Consider the following 20,745-nt stretch of genomic DNA (forward strand, 5'->3'; position numbering starts at 1 on the left):
AAACTTCATCGCGAGTTTCTCTCAATCTACCACCATCAATGTCGTTGCAAAAAATACTAGTATAACACCATCAACCACGAACCCTAATTTCAATCGAAAACATTAAAAAAAATTCAGTAAATGATTAAACCTTAAATTATTCAACAAGATAATACCTTCCATAAATATAATAAAGAGATTGATAGACTGTATGATAACTTAATGAATGATGTTGTTATAAAAGTAAATGCAATATTTGGTATAAAAAATAGGGTTAAATATGTTTTTAGTCCCTATACTTGGGGCGATTTTGGTTTTAGTTCCTCTTTCAAACTAAGTTACAATTTAGTCCTTCAATTTTTGAAGGTTTTAGTTCTTTTTATCAAATTTTTTTAACTTTATTTGTTATTTCAAGCACGTTTCATTATATCATTTGGATTGTTTATACTGTTTGACACATTTTTGCTTCAATGTTAACTTATAAACACGTTTGAAATAGCAAATAAAGTTAAAAGAAAAATTTGGTAAAAAGAACTAAAACCAGAGTTTTCTAGAGTTGAAAGACTAGAATGTACTCTAGTCTGAAAAAAAAACTAAAATCAAAATTGCTCCAAAGTATAGGAACTAAAAACATATTTAACCCTAAAAAATATAATTCCCAAACTCTCAATATTCGTATTCAACTAAATTATTTATTCAAGAAACATTCAGTAGTGATATTATTCATTACAAATTATCCCATACGAGATACTCTACAAGAATCATAGTCTCCAATAGCATAGAGTTAAATATGAATTTACAAATAATCAAAGTTAAATTGAATAACAAATAAAGGATTTTTTAATATTTAAAATATATAAGTTTTGGTGGATAGAGTGACAAAATTGGATAAAAGTTATCCTTAGAACCCTTTGGTTTGGTCCATTTTACAGGGTTTAGTCGTCGTTCACCTGAATTGGACCAAAAAAACGTCTACAAAAATATTGAGGATCATGGTCAGCTTATGAACTTTACTTTTCCTTTATAATATACGGTTATATATTGTTTTACTATAACTTTTGTTTATTTACTTTTTAGTCAAATACAGATTATAATTTATCTTTTTCTTATTGCATTATATATATATATATATATATATATATATATATATATATATATATATATTTTACCCTACCTCGTCATTTCAAAATTATCTGGATTACCATTTTAGCAAATCATATTGTGAATAAAATAAACACTCCTTTAAATAAACTTAATTAAAATTTCAAGAATTTAAATTTTAACTGTCTGAATAGTCTTGCTTCCTTTCTTCACTCGGTTCATCACCTTGAGGATCGCGTTGGAATCACCACACCGAGTTTTCATAAGACCCATAGAAGTTTTAAAAGTTCACTCCCGCTGGGAAGGGAAGAAGATCGATACCTGGTTTTTGGGTTTCTTCTTTATCCCGAATCCAAGCGAAGAAGGAGAAAAGGTCATTAGAAGAAGAAGAAGCTTCTGCTCTGTGCCAAAACAGAATAGTTGTTTCATAGAAGAAGAAGAAGAAGAAGAATGTCGTCGTATTTGGGATTCGGGAAGGCTTCAGGACCCAGTGCACCTCCCAAATCCGACTCTCCATACTCTTTTGGTTTCACCCACCCCTCTCCTATCCCTCCCACTTCTTCACCTGTTCCTGCTTTTTCGTCACAATCCACGCCCAGGTACGTCAATTCTTCAACAACCTTTATTTCATTTCATTGATATCTTGAATTTAAACCCTGAAAGCTTTATCTTTTTAGTGGGTTTTGTACTCACGTTGAATGGGATGAGGAATTTGAATCGATTTGCATTTAACCCTTTCCCTTGCTTGTTTTCTGGAGCTACGAGAGTTTCTTGCATATTAGAACATGTCCGCAAAGGGTTATATTTGGTTTGAATTGTTTTTGTTAAAGAAGAGTGAGGGTGTCTGGCATCTGTAATTTGTTGGTTGCATTTGGAAGGGTTCAAGCGTTTTTGGCTGCTTGTTGTATTCGGGTTATTTTATTGAATAGGGAGTAAGAAATGTTACATATTATCAGTGTTTTGGAGGTGAAAATTGGGGATCACATCACATTATACCACGAATTGCATGATTTGGGTATCTGGGGTTAATACCCTTCAACTGATGGGGGTGTAGTGCTAAACATAGGTAGGATTTAAGCTGGATAAATAAAATGGAGAAATGCTTCAGATGTAATCTGTGATGGTGTAGTGTCTTTGTCAGTGAATCTGTGAATGGAATTTCTTTTGTTCAAGTAAAACACTTGCGGTACTCTTCTTGGGATAGTGAATGTTGGATAGTAAATTACCGGAGTAGTGTAACTTGTTGAATGGATCTGTGTAAACCATTAAAATAGCCCCCATACTATTTATAACATCGTTTAAAATAGCACAACCTAGTGAGAGAAGTCTTGGCCATTAATGCATGCGTTGTTTTGTTCAAATTCAGGTTAATGTCCTTGTATTGAGTTCTGTTAAGGCATTAAACCCTGAAAATATAGTCAGGGATAACATGGTTAAAGTAATATTTAATACTAGGTTTGGATAAAATTCAAACAATTTCATGTACACTTTTGGTGGTGATACTCTTTTTTTTTTGTTTTGTTTTCAGACACTATAAAAGTTCCCACTCCATATGTTATGGCAAAACTAAGAGCACTTATTGACCAGCAATTTTTTTCAACTCGAACATATGTTTATTTTAGACAAGACATTCTTTTTTTGACCGTAGTTTATGTTTAAAATGTTCATTGCATGATGCATTTTCATAGTTCACATTCTCTTTCAGATCCATTGATTCTTCCAGTTGGAGTGATGAGCAGAAAATATTCTATAAAAATTTGGAGACCCATACCCCTCAAAGGCCTTCCCCAGCCACAACATTTATTGCTTCTCGTGATTCCACTACTGGTCTTACAGCCAGAACTTCAGGATTTCCAAATCCGGAGAGAAGATCGCCTCCTATATCTTATGCAGATGTTGAAGATTTGGGGAATTCTGATCAACCTGTCACGATAAATAAGTAAGACAATATCACCTATAAACTTAAATACTATCACGATTCTATAAATTTATTATTTATGAGGCATTTTTATTGTAATATTGTATGTATAGAGCAGAAATATGTTAAGACAGTCCGAAATTGGGATAGAGTTTAAGCAATTATCTCAGTTGCCCTGTTGTTTTGAACTTTATTATGAACAACCTTTTTCTCATGAAAATGCCATACAAGTCTCAGTTTGTTCAATTCAAGGTTCTATATAAACTGAAATGAGTAACTGAAAGGGATTTGCCCTTTTTGCTGTTTCCTTGTGTTAACAATCCTTTAGACTCTTTATGCTCATGTGCATGTGTAGAATCATCCTAAATCCAGGACTTCCTAGAAAAATGTGAAGTCCCATCTCTAATTATTTGAGCCTGTTTAGAGGTTCATTTTTCAGGCCTTCTTTGTCTCCTCCTAGACTGGGAAGCACGTCAAATGTTCCAAGGATTGTCCCTCATTCTCAAATTCACCAGAAATCTGATCCGTTTAATGTTCCTGAAGCCACTGTAAGCAAACCCATGAACTCCACTGCTTCTAAAAGAACAAGATCACCTGCTTCGTCATTTGCAGCCAATGAAACCCTTGAAGGAAACTCAATTTCCTCTGAAGACAACTCTGAACGGTATAATATTAGCTTGGCTCTATTTTTTTTTCCATCATGCATATTCTTTATCTTACATTATTTATTTTTAAAATATCTTTCCTTGTATGCTGTGCAGTGAAATTTTAGCCAAGGCCAAGCGTTTAGCCCGGTTCAAAGTAGAGCTAAGCAGATCTGAGCAAAATAATGCTGATATTCCCGACCAGAAGGCATTTGCTAGTAGACCTGAACAGTCTGTGTTGGAGTCGAAATATGTGAGGGGGCATTTAGTGGATTCAGCTAGCAACTTTAGCAGTGCCCATGTTGTTGCTGATAATGAAGTCTTGGAAACATCCAATGTAATTATTGGCTTATGTCCAGATATGTGTCCTGGTATATTTTCTCAGATTTTAAATCCAAGAGTGAACCTGTGAGAATTGTTATATGTTGAGATCTCATGAAAGATTTGAGATTCCTTATTTGTTTTTAATATGGGAAGTGTATTTTCAGAGAACCACAATTCTAACTTCATTTTGGAATTTCTTTTACTAGGGAAAACATGTTACATCACCTGAAAAATTTAGCCCAAATTTTGATTTGTGTTTCAGAGTCAGAAAGGGGAGAGCGTGAAAGAAAAGGGGATCTTGACCAATATGAACGTGTGGATGGGGATAGAAATGTAACTAGCAGACTTCTTGCAGTTAAGAAGGTGATTGTCATATTATTAAATAGTACTGTTTTTCCTATGAAATTGCTCTCTACTCTCTAAGTATTATTAGTTACTTAAATCGTTATTCATGTCAGTATACTAGAACAGCTGAGAGGGAAGCCAGTTTGATCCGGCCTATGCCCATCCTGAAGAATACAATTGATTATCTACTGACATTGCTAGATCAGCCTTATGATGAGAGGTTTCTTGGCGTGTATAACTTCTTGTGGGATAGGATGAGAGCAATTCGGATGGACCTGAGAATGCAGCACATTTTCAATCAAGGGGCTATTACTATGCTGGAGCAGATGGTACTTCCTTGTGGCCATTTCATCATTATTTATTTTTTTCCATACATGTTCTTAAGCCTTGGTTCTAGTCATCCCTTTATGAATGGGTGTGAACGGTAAGGAGCATAGATTGAAAAACCTCAGGCAAGATTTTACATGTATACAACTTCCCAATAGAAATACACATCTCCCATTATAAACGTAAAATATGGAAACACTGTGCACTATTAAATATTAGCATCATGAACTTATCACTTAAAGACCTTGCATGGTTTGGACTAAAAGTAAAGTGTCTCTTGTTAGTCCAAAAGTTATACATCTGAATTAATCTTGATTTGTTGTATCAACCGTTATATATTTTCTTAAATTTAGCCTCTGTTAGTTTTTTTCCTTCAGAAAATTTCCTTTTGATTTAGTCATGTCTTGTGTTGTAACATTACTGCCACGAGTTATTAGTCAGTGACTCACTGCAGCGTGCATAGCTTGTCAGATGACTTGATTTTCAATTTTTTAGGCTAATCATTTTTAGTACGGTGATAGTATAATCAAAATCACATGCTAAAAAAATATTCATGTTCTTGCAATAATACACAAAAGCCACATTATTACTCTTATTTAAGTGATAATGTCATGTTTCTCTCTTCGTAGTTCATTAAAATCATGTGGGTTATAACAATACCAAATGTATAAATTTAGTGTTTATCACTTTCATAGTTGTGTATTGCTAGAATATCTTTTGAAATATCGGTTATAATTATATAGAACATGCATATGCTTGTTACAAAGAAGTATCTGATGATTTCTGTGGTTCCAGATAAAATTACATATCATTGCAATGCATGAATTATGTGATTACACTAAGGGAGAAGGATTTTCAGAGGGCTTTGATGCTCATCTCAATATTGAGCAGATGAACAAAACTTCAGTTGAACTGTTCCAGATGTATGATGATCATAGAAAGAAAGGAATGAATATTCAGACTGAAAAAGAGTTTCGAGGCTATTATGCTCTTCTTAAATTGGATAAGCACCCTGGTTATAAAGTAAGTAGCCTTTGTAGTGCTTTTGATTGTCTGATTTCATTTGCTATGAAGAAAACCATGGAACTAATCTAGTCATGCTAGGTTGAACCTGCCGAACTCTCCCTTGAAATTGCTAAGATGACTCCAGAGATAAGGCAGACTCCGGAAGTTCTATTTGCTCGCAGTGTAGCAAGGTCATAATTCTCTTTGAGGTTTACTTGTGCTTGTGTATGTTTTTAATCTAAACATTCCTTGATTTTGTTTTGCAGAGCATGCCGAACTAGTAATTTTATTGCCTTCTTTCGGCTTGCAAGAAAAGCAACTTATCTTCAAGCATGTCTAATGCATGCTCACTTTGCAAAGGTATGTGAAATTGTCTTTTATTTTGCGCTCAATAAAAACCATATGATTGGACTTGTCCTTGTAAAGCTTAGGGTGGCCACTAACTAAGACTGGAAATATATTTACTCAATCAATGCAGGCAATTAGGAAATTGCTGAAGTTGATTGGAGACAAAATTACACTATCTTTTCTTTTGCTAGATAATTGAATATCTATCCATGATACATATCAAAATGATAACCAAGTAAAATTAATTTCATTTTAATTTTATGGGATCTCTTTCAGTCTGCAATATATTAGTGGAAATGATTTTGTGGAACTCACTTTATTAGTGGTTTTGGTTATGATGTGAATAAGCAACTTCGTATAAGAAATCCTAACCTTTATGTCTTGTCTTACTTTACCAGTTACGTACCCAGGCACTTGCTTCTCTACATTCTGGCCTACAGAATAACCAAGGAATCCCTGTTGCTCATGTTGCCAACTGGCTTGCTATGGAGGTATGTTTATTAGATAGATTTGGATACGTGTCTCATTTCTCCATTTTTCTTGTTCAAGGGGAAATGTGGGTGTGAGTGTGCATCGTAGAATATTGCATTCCTGAATTTCCAACTTTCTCATAGATTCATCTTTGCTGTATTAATTAGGATGAAGGCATAGAGGGCCTCTTGGAGTACCACGGATTCTTGCTAAAAATATTTGAAGAACCTTACATGGTGAAGGAAGGTCCATTTCTCAATGTTGATGTTGACTATCCCACCAAGTGTTCAAAACTTGTGCATAAGAAAAGGTCTGGAAGGATAATTGAAGATATTTCACTCTCGATTCAAGCAGAATCACCACATGTTGAGACTATGAAAGAGATTCAGACGAGGAAGCCTGAACCACAGGTAGCTTCACCTGTTAAAAATGATAGTTCTGTCCAGAAGCCTGATGAGGAAATTCCAGACGCGGTGGCTAGTTACTCCCCTGAGGTATCGGGAAAGGCATTTAAGGATGTTCCAGACAGTCCAAAAGATAAAAATATCTCTGGTCGTCGTCCATCACCGCTGAGCTCTCCTTTTCCTAATATTAGTCCTGAACAAAAGCTTCCTAGATTTGGTGTTTTCAATGGTACCAATTCAGATTTGATTGCTAGAGGCTCTCCAAATAGAAACTTTCAGTTTAGTGTTGAACAAAGGCCATTGGAGATTATGCCAAAAGCAGCTCCAACAGAAAGTTCATTAGGTTTTAGTTTTTCAATGCCACCTCCTGTGTCCCACGCTGTATTCAAGGATGAGCCTCTGATTATTCACCAAGAGCATGAAGATGAAATTAATGAATTTAGTGAAAATTGTCTAGATGAAGAAATTGCTGAGGCCAAGCTGAAGTTGTTCTTAAGGTTTTTATGCCTTTTTCATTTCAGAATTTTATATTTTTACTTACATATGAAATGTTTGCACTATTTATTATTTTTATGCTGTTTTACTGTCTTCTTGTCAGGTTATGGAGGAGGAGAGCATCAAAATTAAGAATGTTACGTGAAGAAAGGCAATTAGCATCAAATGCTGCACTAGACTCTATGCCGTTGGGTCCCCCAATTCAACATTATATAGATGTAAGTAAAACAGGATTTTTGTGATCCTTCTATGAACCTGTATCTTTGACTTGGTTTATTTATTTTTTGACTTTGGTGGTTCCCTTTTTTTGATGTAGCGACCTGGCAACTTTGATAAGTTTGACATTGATGTAGCTATGAGGGAGAGATATGAAAAACAGGAGAAATCATGGTCAAGACTTAATGTTTCTGATGTAGTTGCCAGTACATTAGGCAGAAGAAATCCAGATGCTAAATGCTTGTGCTGGAAAATTATTCTATGCTCTCAGATGAACACTGGATATGAAATGGGGGCAGCAGGCACTTGGTTGACCTCAAAGTTCATGCCTTCAAGTGATGAAGATGTGGTTTTTTCATCGCCTGGCTTGGTAATATGGAGGAAATGGATTTCTAATCAATCTGGCATCAATCCTTCCTGCTGCCTCTCTGTAGTTAGGGATACAGCATTTGGTAGTCTAGATGAGGCAGTATCTGGGGCAGGTGCTGTTATGTTTCTTGTGTCTGACAGCATCTCATGGGAGCTTCAGAGGTCTCATCTTCATACTCTTCTGATGTCAATTCCATCTGGGGCCTGCTTGCCTCTTCTGATTCTATGCCGCTCATACGATGAAAGGTTCTCTTCTGCTATAACTAATGAGCTGGGCCTTCAAAACATTGATAAATTGAAGATCAGTAACTTTCTGCTTGTTTTCCTGTACGAAAACCAACGGATGGAACACTTGAGTGGATTTTTCAGTGATACACGATTAAGGGAAGGACTGGAATGGCTGGCATGTGAATCACCCTTGCAACCCAACATTGGCTGTGTGAAAACACGAGAACTTGTTTACGCCCATCTTAATTCCTTCCCAGGTGGGCAGGGCATTGCCATCAACTCCAACTTGGGGCCTAATGACTGCATCTCATTGTTCAATGAAGCCTTAGATCGCTCAATAAAGGAAATTACTGCTACTGCCAGTTCAAATCCCACTGGTTGGCCTTGTCCAGAAATTGGTTTACTTGACAAGTTTTGTGATGAAGATAGAGTAGTAAAAATGTGCTTGCCGACTTTGGGATGGAGCTCAAACGAGAAAACTGAACCAATTATTCGTGCTTTGCAAAACTGTAAGCTCCCTGCTTTTCCTGGTGATTTATCCTGGTTAGCCAGAGGTTCTAAAGTTGGACAGGAGACAGAGCACCAGAGAAAACAGCTTGAGAATTGCTTGATCCAGTACTTGACTCATACTAGCAAGACTATGGGAATTGCTTTGGCAACAAAAGAGGCTTGTGTCACAATGCAAAGCTGCGCCAGGCTTGAGCTACGTGGCTCAAATTACCATGTAATTCCTCACTGGGGTATGATTTTTCGTAGAATTTTCAACTGGCGTTTAATGGGTTTATCTAGCAGGGAAATCTCCATGGCTTACATCTCAGAACGTCACCATGTTGCTCTTCCAAATGTGAGTCCTGAAACATGGCTTTCTTATTATCCAGACACTTCTTTAGATGAAATAATCAGTGTGAGCTGCAACACTCCTCTTCCCATTAAGCATCAACCACTTCAACGTCTTCCAAGGATGGTTTCAAATGATGTATTCCATGAAACTGTTAACCAGACAGATTCTGAAAACAATCTTCCGCTTGATAAATCACCTACCATGGATTCAGCTACAACATTTTCTAATCCCAAACCAAATAGAGAAGCTGACAAGTTAAGCAAGCTATTGGAGCAATGTAACTTGCTGCAGGATAGCATAGATAAGAAGCTTTTTGTATACTACTAATGCCCACGTCACTTTTCTTCTTACCATTCCTTGTATCTATCCTAAACTAAAGTAAATTTTGGTTTATAGGAAATTTTGTACAATAGTTAATGGTATTTTTTTTTTCCATTTCCTTTGATAAAATCAAAATTTATGGAATTGTGATGCTAACCTTGACAATCATTAGTATTCATAAAATGAGAATATAAAATATTTTTTTTCCTAAAAATATTGTTTGCTAACATATTAAGACAAGTTCAAGGAAACATTTAATAAAATGTTTCTTCTAGTTGTTAGTACGTATAAATTATATTATATATTTCGTTGAATCTATTTATTAGCATCTATATATTTAGAAAGAGACGCTTTAAGTAACACTTTTTGTTGATGTTTTCTTTTAAATTCATTTACCCAATTCTTTGTAGTTGAAAAAGTATGAGAATTTATAGAATAAATTTTCACAAAAATAATTAAAATTTGAACAAATATTAATCGGATATTTTCTCTATTAGTTTTAATTTTTTTTATATAGATTAAGAATCATAATTTCAGTTATCGAGACAAGTTTACAAAAATAGTAATTATTTTCAATAATATATACATTCTCTCAAATAGACATTTAAGATAACCGAAAAATGAAAAATATATTTTATTAATTAAAAATAAAACCACAATTGTTTTGAAATGAATATATGGGTTTTTTGGACAGAAGAAGTATAAGAGAAGGGTTCTTAAATGGGCATATTAAAAAGCAGCTGTGTGTCTTTGACATCCTTCCATAATGGTGTACACCTAATAACATGGTACTCTTTTTTAGGATGTTGCTCATGAATGTTGCAGCATGGTCATTACATGAGGGACTCATCATCACTCTCATTGCATTGCATTTAATCATTTTTTAAACCATTTTTCAAATATAAGAATTTCCCAATAAATTAAACCATGCACCAAAAAACACTGAACTAGGACTGTTGCTCCTTCAGTGCCAGAATAAATAAAATATTAAAATCTATAAATCCACCATTATTATATCAATCAATGATATGAATGCCAGTGTAAAAGAAAACTTGACATCAGGATAAGAATTCATTCTTTACGTAAGAATCCATTATTTTAAATTAATTCTTAAAATAACTTTACCTAATAAAAAATTGTCATTACTAAAAACCATATTCCTAACAATTTTCTTACATTCATTTCACGAAACCCAACACAATGAAACAGTAAAATACAACAATTTAGGTGTTAAAATGGGTTAATTACTTGTAATCCCAAGCATTCATTGAGTCAGTCACTAATTTGCAGATGTGAAGCTAATCTTCAAAAGCAATACAAAGAATTCAGATGTTTCTGAAAGATACAGAGGATCCAGCATGAGGAAGAGGATAATGGATTTACATTTTAAATAGCACATGGCTTGTCTTCCAAGTTGACCATTGACTACAATGTAATGCAAATCCTAGTAGTCAATTAGTCACCAGCCAAACTCCTTTCTCCCAAGTTATTTATAGACCTCTTTCCAAAGTTTCAATTTGGGGAGTGGAGACGTAGAGCTAGCTACTCAGGAGGACAAGCTTTAGTGTTACTTCTGAAGGGCTTCTGTATGGTTATGAAAGTGAATTAGTAAGAGATTGAGAACAGAAAAAAATAAAATAAAAATGACTATTAATCATTTGTGCTTTCTACATTCTGAAAAGGATCCTTCAGCTTCCAAGATAATGAACCTCAAACCAGTAAACCTTCAGCAGCCTGACAAATTGAGTCAGCAATTTGGCTTAATGAACCATAGTGGCAAAAAAACAACGTTTATGGCTGTGTAATGCAGAAGATCGAAGGAGAGTAGACAGCGAAATGTACCTTCAAGGAGAAAGTATAAGCATACATACTGAAGCTTCCATAAAGCCTCTCTCCAATCACTGTAAATAGAAAAGGGAGAAATGAAATGAAACTATAACAACAATTCTGACCAAATAACTAATAGAAATGGTAGCAACTCAATCCTTAATAATTTCTTTTTAACACATTCTCAAGTTGACACTTATCGAAAATCATCAAAATTTTGTAGGTCACACTCCCTACTTAATGAACCTAATTCATATATAGTTTTCTAAAAATTTTAACCACTAAGGAGTGTGTTGCTAGCACACCTAAATGATCAATATGAAACAATGCTAGTGTGAGTGTACCGATGTAACAGATGTTGGACAAGCTGGAGAAGGGACCACTATGGCTGGGCTTCTGGTTGAGACCACATGCTGTGGACAGGACTGTAAATCAGAGAAGCCATTCCTGACCGAACGATAAACATCTAACCCAGTTGTGGCAGATAATTCAGATGCTCCCTTTACCCTCTTGCTCTTGGTCCTTGTTACAGTGCTGACATTGACCTCTCCTGATCCAAGTCCAGATGTACCTGACTATAAAAAAGATAAAAAAATTAGGTTTTTAGGTTATAAGATGAGAAAGATTCAAATGAATCTAATCACAAAGGGAGTTTGGCTCTTCGAGACAACGTAGCATTCATTAAGGAAAAGCATTCGAGACAAAAAAGGGTAAAATATTGCTGTGTATTTTGTTAATAGAAGTATAAGTTTCTAGAGATTGGAAAACTATAGATCTCCATATGGTAATCACAAGTAACCAAACCTAATCGTCGGTCATTTATAAACCTCTGATAACATCTAAATATAGTATATACTATTACACACATTTAAAAACCTTCAATACAGAATAGGAATAACCTGAGAAAATTCTCTAGGGGCTCCACCAGAATAGGTCACTTCTTACGACCACTAAACATTTTGGGGCTGGCCATTGAGGGGTTGAGAATATTTAGAGACATTGTAAGTCTAAAATTTGTACCCAATACTAAATGAAGAAAAAAACAAGACAAGGCAAAAGAAGTACTCAAGTAATCATACATTAGACAGGCCTTTGATCTGAACGATAATAATTGTTATATCATCAGTTCGGCCCTCGTGTTCTAACCATAGTTTATATGACTCTCCAGCAATGGCAGCACATGCATCACGGGGATCTGAATAACTAGCTGCCTGCATGATAAAAGAAATCAAGGAATTCATCAAGATAAGACATTGAATAGTAGTTCTACTTATCAGATTCACTAGAAACCCTAGTACAAAAACTAAAAGTGCTAACTAGTGGGAGGTAATTTGTACATAAACAGCTCACAATAATTTGTGAAAATGTATTAAACAGGACAACATACATTGGATATTTGTGTATGTTAATGCAAATGATCAAAACCAAGATGTGAAATTTTTTTTTCTCACTAAACAACCTACACAGGTTTAGTTATATGAATCATCAACCATTATTATTTAGTCCTGTGAACCATTTACAGATTAAGCATACATAATTAGGCGAGCTAATACGCATGAAAATAAATAGGCCTTAAAAAATAAACCTCAAAATAAAAATTCATCTTAAAAAAGAATGCAATGCAAAAGTTATGAGATTACATTAACTAATATACCCTTATCTCGTAAGAATAACTGCACATTAAATACCATTAAAACACCATGTCGTCATAAGATCTAAAATCGAAGTGACAAACAGAATGAGAGTGAAAGGACACGTGATTGCATGATGTTAGCAAACACCAATTTGAGTTGTAAGCCAGAAAACGGCAATGGGTTAAAAACATTATTCCACGAAACGCAACCAATAAAAATAAGCATAAAAAGAGAAAAATACAACATAACAGAAGATCTTTAGAAGTATTGTACAGCAAGAAAACATAATTACATCACCAAAAAAAAATAATAAAATTGCAACTTGCACGCTTCAAGCCTCAGAAGAAAACATACAACATCATTAAAACTTCAAAAGGAATAGAAAATAGGTCTTACAATAAATACAAGTACAATTCAACCAATGAAAATATTATCAAAATAATTACTAAAGCTTATAAATCAGAATGAGGTCGCAGGCCATACCATATCAACAACAGTTTGGCTGGATAGGAATTCAAATACCCCATCACTTGCAACAACAAAGAAAAGATGGTTAGGTGTAAGCTGAACCGTTGACACCTCAGGAACAGCAATTACACCGATAGTCTCAGCCAACATATCCCCTACACTCCTTGTAAATGCAGCTCCAGGCACCATACCATTCTGAACCCACAACCTAGGAGGATCATCACCCTGACTCTCTTCATCACCCCAAGTCTGAATATCCGGATCCTTATGCCCCTCCACCTGATCAACACTCAAAACCCTTGCCCCACAAAGCTTCACTCTCTCATACTCATCTCTCCTAAATGGTGTCTGATCAGTGGACAAGTCCTCAGCAACAACCCGGTTCCCATCCTTAACAGCTAGCACTGCTCTCGAATCACCAACATTAGCAACATAAAGGGTGTCCCCAATGACCAGCACCGTAATTGCAGTGGTGCCACTCAAGGAATCGTCAATCTCATTCTTATGCAAGTCCTCATTCGTGGTCAAGAAAGCAGAAGTGTAAGCCTTGACAGGGTCCTCCAACAATGCAAAGTCACTTGACAAATTTTCCACCAACCTATCCTTAACAAAGTTCGAACATTGGGCACCAAATTCGCCATGCCCATCATAAACACCGAAGAAATGGAGACTTGGGTTACCTTGAAATTGTGTCCTAATGCAGAAACTATCCTGGTTTTCTTTATCAGGTGAATCAGGATAGTACCCTCTCTGAGTGAGCACAGAGTATTCCAAAGTGAAGTTATGGGAAGGAACGGGAACAAATTGAAGTGAACTCTGAGTGAGAATGTGCTTCCTCTGGGTACCATAAGGGCCAAGTTCTCTGAAGTCCCTGGAGCCACCCACTGACGGTGAAGGGTAACGGGTACAGCACTTGCCATGGACACAACCCATGCTTGAACAGTAGAGAAGCTAAAAGAAAAGGGCAGGAGATTAAAACACAGAAAGGAAAGGGCAACGTGGCTCCAAGGTGGAAACTTGGCGAAAGAAAAAGAAAAAAAAAACAAACCCTAGTGACAAGGAGGGGAGCAATTGGGATTTTGGGGAGAAAACTGTGGGGAGAGGATGACAAAAAAAGAAAAGGGTGAGTGAAGAATTATGAAGAAATGAACAAAAAAAGGAATGATTTGAAGGAGGCCACAGAAACTGAAAAGGAGAACCCTAGAGGGAAAGGTAGAGACATTTTGGGGTTTGGGTTGGCATTGAGAACGTGTGGAGTGGGGCTGGCGAAAGGGAAAGAAAGAATTGTACTTTTCGTTTGGGAACAGAGAGGGAGCATAGCATCGAAGGAAGATGATGGAAGGAAGCAACACTCCAAAGGGAATGGGTTTGTTTCTGCTTTGTTCTCTCCAGAGAACGACAGTGACACACGCACACGCACTTACAGCGACACCATTCCCAGATTCTCTTCTCTTCTCTTCTATTCTATTCTATTCCATCACTGCATCCTTCCATTTCTTTCTCTTCCAAGCAAACTCATCATTCTCCTCTCCCATCCACCTTTTCCAATTTTTCTTTCTTTCCCTTTTATAATTTCTTTCTTATTCATTTCTTTCTCCTATATCTCATCAATCACTTCATCCTTTTTTTACTCATAAATAATAAATACCATAAGAATAGTTTTACTCTTAACGGGAATTTATTATTTTTCCTTTTTAAGCTGGTGTTGCTTCCAACAGGTATCAATGGATCAATTTAAAAATATATACAATGACGGATAAAAATAAAATAATTAGAGACGTATAATTTTTCTATAATAAATTTACGGCTTTGTTCTTTTGAGATGATTTGGAGGAGATAATTTGAATGAATTTGAGTGAATTTGAGGGTAATTTTTTTGTTAGTTTTTTTTGGATAATTGAGAGTAGATTTGGAAGTAAAGTTTATGAAAATCAGTGTAGGATTTGATTTATGTAACAGATTTAAAAAATTTGTTTAATTAGTAGAAATTAAAGATTACCAAAATATCCCTAATTATTAAAATAATATAAGAGAAAAATAATATTAAAAATACATTATTATTATTTAAATAAAACATTTATTTTGGTTTTGTTGATCTTACGTATAATTAATAATTTTAAACAATATTATTTATTCGATATTAATATTAAAATATGATGTGCTGAATTTAAAAGGTTAATAATACGAAGAGTACTAAAGATAGTCTATTAAAAAAACATCTACTGGTATTAAGTTTAGGTAAATCATTTATCATATAATACGTGTATTAGAAGATGTTTTATTAATTATCTTAGCGGTTTTTTTTGTTATTTATTTTTCTTAGTTCTATTGTATTTTTTTATTAATTTAATGAGAAATAAATAAACAGTATGTTGGAAGGGAGAAAGAGCGAATAGAAATGGTAGGAAAGGTACAAGAATGGCTATGCGTGTGGAATTGGATTCATCGTCGAAATTGGAGATGCAGTCAGCAGCGTTTCATGCACGACGGCCCAGACACCGTAGAAGAGCTTCTCGACAGGCACCTCGTCAAAAACAAAAACGATAACGACGAGTTCGAGAATCGGAGGCAACTCACCAGCACTCGCTGCGAAGCTCTCAGTCTGTACCGAGACATTCTCTGCAATGCCACCTCTCTGCAATGCCTGGAAAGGCTCAATACTACTGCCTGCAACCGGATGGAAGTCATGTGTCATGGGTTCAAACTTCTGCAACCTAATACTCGAGGTATGGAACCGGATCGACCTTGTCTTCGAAGCTTCCAACCTGTCCACCTCCGTCTGTGTCTGCAACGATTCCGGCCTGTAACAACACACCACCCATCATCTGCGCCATTGTCGTCAACACCAAAGGCAGCATGTCTTCCATGGACGAAGGTTCACATGGTCGACCTAAGCATGGACGGACGGACGAAGGTTCACAGCCAACCGGAAACGACACCAACAGCACCTGAAAAAGTCGCGCAGAGCTTGCCTCGATCCGGATACATCTGCCATGGAAAATGTTGAAGAAGGCGGATCCGGATACGACAATCTTGTATTCGGATACGCCTCGTTTGGACTCCTTCACCGTGAACCGGATACCCTCTTATTGAAACCAGATACACACGCAACTGCTTGACCTCTTCAATCCCTCCTTCCACGATCTGCATCGTCTTCGTCATCATCGTCAACACCGTTCTTCATCATCAACAACATTCTTCATTATCAGCACCGTTCTTCGTCCTCCCATCACATGGCACAGTACAAACTCGTGAATGCACAGTATGTTTATGAATTTTTATGTTTTATTGATTTCTGTTGTAATTGAATTGTTCGTACAGGGGCACAAGCGTCTTTGCTTAGGAAATCACCTTAAATCCTCTCAGATTAGCGAGATCACTTTAACACTACCATCCCGCAAATCAGCCGATTGTTATCTTCGCAAATCAACACAAATCATCTCAAGCGAACACCTCCACTTTTACAATTCCATCGTCTCAAATTCCTGTGAACAGTGTATTCCATTCAAAGGAACACACGCTTAGAAATTTAAAATGTTTAGAAAAGGATCCGATAAATTATCGATGACCATTTAATCCTATAATTTATTATTTTAAAAAAATTTAATAAGTTCGGAAGTCCCTATATTTGGAGGTTTGTTTTAATTGGGTCCTCTAATTTTTGAAGTAATTAATTAGGTCCCTAATTTTGTCAATTTGAATCAATAAAAGTCTTTCCGTTAAATGCAGTTAACATCGTGAAGTTTTTGAACATGTGACATGTGACACCCTTTTAGTTTTAGGGATTTCACCCTTTTATAATTCACCTATGCACTTGAAACGATGTCATGTGGAAACATCAGCGGCCTTAACTACATTTAACAAAAAGACTTTTATTAATTTAAAATTGACAAAATTAGGGACCTCAACCTATTAAACCTTTTAAAATAATACATTTATTTTGCACTAAAACTTAAACCGGTCAGCAGTTGAAAATTGAAAAAAAAAATTAAGCCATTAATTAATGTCGTTAATTCATCCTCTAATCAAATCACTAACTGTAGGCGCTGCCTCATATTTTGCAATGTCACATTGAATCTCAAATTATTGACACATCACTTTCATGTTTCGAAGTAAACTTTCCAAAACATAAATGTCTCAAAGTAAACTTTCCATCTCATGCCTACCAAATTCTATTGCATTTGTGAGATTGTTTTTTAATATTACAAATATAAAAATCATTTTCGATTATTGTAATGTTAATCGTCCACAATAAATCACATTGTTATGAGGAAGTAGAAGTCATTACATTTCCAATTATTTAATTATCCAACATTATAATTAAGTCCATAATAAAAAAATTAAAAAAAAAAACTAGCGAATCATATTAAGTATGTTTACCAAGCTTGTCAAAATCATTCAACATATATTAATTGATCATTTCTAAATTATTTAATTAATGAACAAAATAAACAGTCGCAACTGAATAATCAAAATCATTAAATACACGTAATCTGCACTCAGATTAATACGTTTAACAAATTTAATATGATCATCAATCACATATAATTTAACATAATCATCAAACAAATCTTAACCAATGATTTGTTCTTTATTAGGAAATTTTATATTGCTCGGAATAAACCATCAGCAAACTAAATAACCAAATGCGCAAAAATTAATCATAAATGCCTATTTTAAGATTTTGGGTTGAGGTTGGATCTCACGTGTGATTACAGAAACTTACACACATACCAGCAGATAAAAGAGATGAAATTTGAAAAAAATAATTATTCTAATATTTGATTGTTCTCTATTTTATCATGTTCTAATCCATATGATATAATCTAAGAAAAATATCTTGTTCTAATTCGTTTCATTTAATATATAAAAGATATGAGAAATATGCTAAAAAAATGTACAATATGTAAGATATTATATATTATAGACATTAAATGTTTTAGAAAAATGAAAAAACAATTAACTTAAGATTATATACAAACTTTAAATAACACAATATTCATTCTTCTTCCAGGTGAAACCTTTTCACATGGAAATAAAATGTTCCCAAACCAATTGATTTAATTTTGAAGAAACAATATATTGATATTATTTAATTTATTTTGATTTAAATTATTATAATTGTAATCACATTGTTAATTATTAATATCGTTACGAAAAAGTTAGATTGAGTGAAGTAATCATTTTAAAAAATGAAAAATGTTGGATTACAAAATTATGATTGGCATTCATTATCATGAATTAAATCTAAAACGTGTATTTTCAAAAACATTAAAATTTAAATATAGATTTCTTTCAAACATAGCATTCAAATCCTTTTTCTAGTGGTGTAAATTATGATTCCAAAAAAGATTTATAATGAGATCATTCACATTCAAGAATACAATGATATATATACATAGTTAAATTTGAAATTAAATTAAATTTTCAATAAAAATGCTGGCTGTGGGGTTCGAACCCACGCGCACTTATGTGCAGAAGATCTTAAGTCTTCCCCCTTAACCACTCGGGCAAACCAGCTTGATGTTCTAGTTTTTGAAACAAAATATTTTAATAGTATACCACAATTTATAAAATATATATTTTTTTGCATAGTTTAAATTTAAATTTATAAATATTAAAATTTGAATACTCTTTTTTCTATTCTATTTCTTATCTAATGTCAAAAGGTTCGAAGGAGGAATAAAACAAAGCTCTCTAATGGTTGTTCTATTTCTTTAAGTATTTAACAAATATTTTTTTTTTTTATATTTTAAGTATTTAATAATATTTTTATATTATTTATCTAATAAATTAAATATTTTAGTCATGTTATTTGAGTCAAACATGTCGATAAATTAAAACATAATATAATGTTAAAAATTATAGATATTATATGTAAAAAAAATATATATATATATATAAACATTTTTCTAGAAATTTAGAACAAAGCTTTACCATTTATTAAGTAATTTGAAAAGAAAAAAAATATATTCAACCGTAAAAATAAGATTGAACCAAACTTATTTAAGAAAATATATCACAAGTTCAAATTTGAGTCATGTAAATCCTCCATTAATGAGCCATATAAATGCTCCATTGATATAGAGAAAGAAAAAGAAAGATGGTTAATGATAGTGGGGAGGTGTAGGGTATTTTTGAAATAAAAGAAAATAGTAAGAAAGTGTAGAATATTTTTGAAATAAATTAAAATAGTGGGGAGGCACAAGTCCCACTTGAGGAGGTATATCTTATTGCTTCCTTTTTATTTGTTATTTGTTTTTCTCAAATATAGTCATTTTATTATACAACAAGGTGCGTTTGTATTTTGTTAGGAAGAAAACTCTCCTTTGTACATTCCAATATTTGTGTGGATTTGTTACATTTGGAGAATATTTATTCTTTTGTAAAATTATGATATTTGAATTAATGCTGGGAAAATGCAATTTTTTAATTTCTTTTGTTCATTTTGTCTTGTATTTTCTCTCCAGACAAAAAAAGTTGCATGGTGGGGTGATACTTACGTCAATTTTAACTATGAGATCGATTAATCTATTTAATAATAATTTAAAAGTTTACTTCATTCATTTATTATTTTATACCTAATGTTTTTATTCTATATGATGACAAGCTCATGTTTTCTTATTTCCATTTTTGTCATATCAACCTTTCCTAGAGTAATCGAAATCGAATTGTCCAAATAGACCAACACAAAAAACTAACAAAACGAACCAAGACAGGTAAAATAAATCTGTTATATTAAATTATTTCATTTCTTTTTTACAGTTTAACTAGTAATCTAAATGAACTTAGGTCAAATCGACCTTATAAACTTATTAACCAAGCTTTTTTCTTTTTTTTTAAAAAAGTTATATTTTAAAACAAAATAAAAATATTGTGATAAATATGTATAACTTCCATAAAACGATAACAATTTAAATACTAGAATCACATACCCACATTCCAATTTTGAGATTGTATTTTTTTTGAAAAATTATCAAAATAGATAAATTAAAAAGAATTATGAATATAAATAATTCATGTCATTTGATTAAAAAAAAATCCTATACTAAGATGACATAATTTTGTGAAACAATTTTAGTTTATTTTTTATAAAAATTGTATTTCAAATATAATGACTTTGATATAAGAAGTGTGTAGAGTTTAACTTTAGAAATACTTTTCTATGTTTAATGTTTTGTTAGGTTTTTATTTTTGTTTAGAATCTCACATATGTCTCTTTCTTTTTAGGTGTCTTAATTGGATATTTATTTTTGTAAAAACGAATCAAATAAAGGTTTGTCATCAAATTGGACAAACGCGGCTTAGGAGGCCCTGACGTGGCATGCTGACACCTTGGTGGTTGGCCTAGTGGTCGGCCACTCAATCTGGTGGTCGCCTAGTGGAACAAACCGAACGGTCTTTTAAAACAAACTGAATGATCATCAATGCCTTGTTAAGGAACAAACCATCAGGCGGACCACCAAACCGGGTGGTCGAC

General features: G+C 33.9%; 3 protein-coding genes and 1 non-coding gene across 13 annotated transcripts; 2 read left to right on the top strand and 2 right to left on the bottom strand.

Moving 5' to 3' along the window:
* Window positions 1-1,276: 1,276 nt before the first annotated feature.
* On the top strand, window positions 1,277-9,450 carry LOC106775933 (SAC3 family protein B). Of its 2 annotated transcripts, none has more exons than XM_014663189.2 (13): window positions 1,277-1,679; window positions 2,786-3,019; window positions 3,438-3,662; window positions 3,760-4,013; window positions 4,229-4,329; window positions 4,425-4,640; window positions 5,434-5,661; window positions 5,743-5,834; window positions 5,910-6,003; window positions 6,390-6,482; window positions 6,630-7,363; window positions 7,465-7,579; window positions 7,678-9,450. In XM_014663189.2, the coding sequence occupies exons 1-13, from the start codon at window positions 1,531-1,533 to the stop codon at window positions 9,340-9,342; spliced, it is 4,200 nt and encodes a 1,399-aa protein (XP_014518675.1). In that variant the 5' UTR covers window positions 1,277-1,530; the 3' UTR covers window positions 9,343-9,450. The 2 variants fall into 2 exon arrangements, with proteins under 2 accessions (XP_014518675.1, XP_014518674.1); XM_014663188.2 differs by having other exon boundaries at window positions 1,278-1,679; window positions 3,423-3,662.
* Window positions 9,451-10,550: 1,100 nt separating this feature from the next.
* On the bottom strand, window positions 10,551-14,865 carry LOC106776216 (probable protein phosphatase 2C 35). Of its 9 annotated transcripts, none has more exons than XM_022786610.1 (6): window positions 13,281-14,863; window positions 12,243-12,374; window positions 11,469-11,738; window positions 11,179-11,237; window positions 11,008-11,070; window positions 10,551-10,920 (listed from the first exon to the last, which is right to left on the bottom strand). In XM_022786610.1, exons 1-3 carry the CDS (start codon window positions 14,196-14,198, stop codon window positions 11,493-11,495), a joined length of 1,296 nt encoding a protein of 431 aa, XP_022642331.1. In that variant the 5' UTR covers window positions 14,199-14,863; the 3' UTR covers window positions 10,551-10,920; window positions 11,008-11,070; window positions 11,179-11,237; window positions 11,469-11,492. The 9 variants fall into 9 exon arrangements, with proteins under 9 accessions (XP_022642331.1, XP_014519080.1, XP_022642332.1 ...); XM_014663594.2 differs by having other exon boundaries at window positions 11,508-11,738; window positions 13,281-14,860; XM_022786611.1 differs by lacking the exon at window positions 11,008-11,070.
* A 784-nt stretch (window positions 14,866-15,649) lies between these two features.
* On the top strand, window positions 15,650-16,783 carry LOC111242670. The gene has a single exon (XM_022787074.1). The coding sequence runs from the start codon at window positions 15,664-15,666 to the stop codon at window positions 16,270-16,272; it is 609 nt and encodes a 202-aa protein (XP_022642795.1). The 5' UTR covers window positions 15,650-15,663; the 3' UTR covers window positions 16,273-16,783.
* A 1,919-nt stretch (window positions 16,784-18,702) lies between these two features.
* Window positions 18,703-18,785, bottom strand: TRNAL-UAA. Its single transcript has one exon. It is a non-coding gene; the product is annotated as a tRNA-Leu (tRNA).
* Between the last annotated feature and the right edge of the window lie 1,960 nt (window positions 18,786-20,745).

Source organism: Vigna radiata, chromosome 10 (genome assembly GCF_000741045.1).
Source record: "Vigna radiata var. radiata cultivar VC1973A chromosome 10, Vradiata_ver6, whole genome shotgun sequence".
NCBI lineage: Eukaryota > Viridiplantae > Streptophyta > Magnoliopsida > Fabales > Fabaceae > Vigna > Vigna radiata.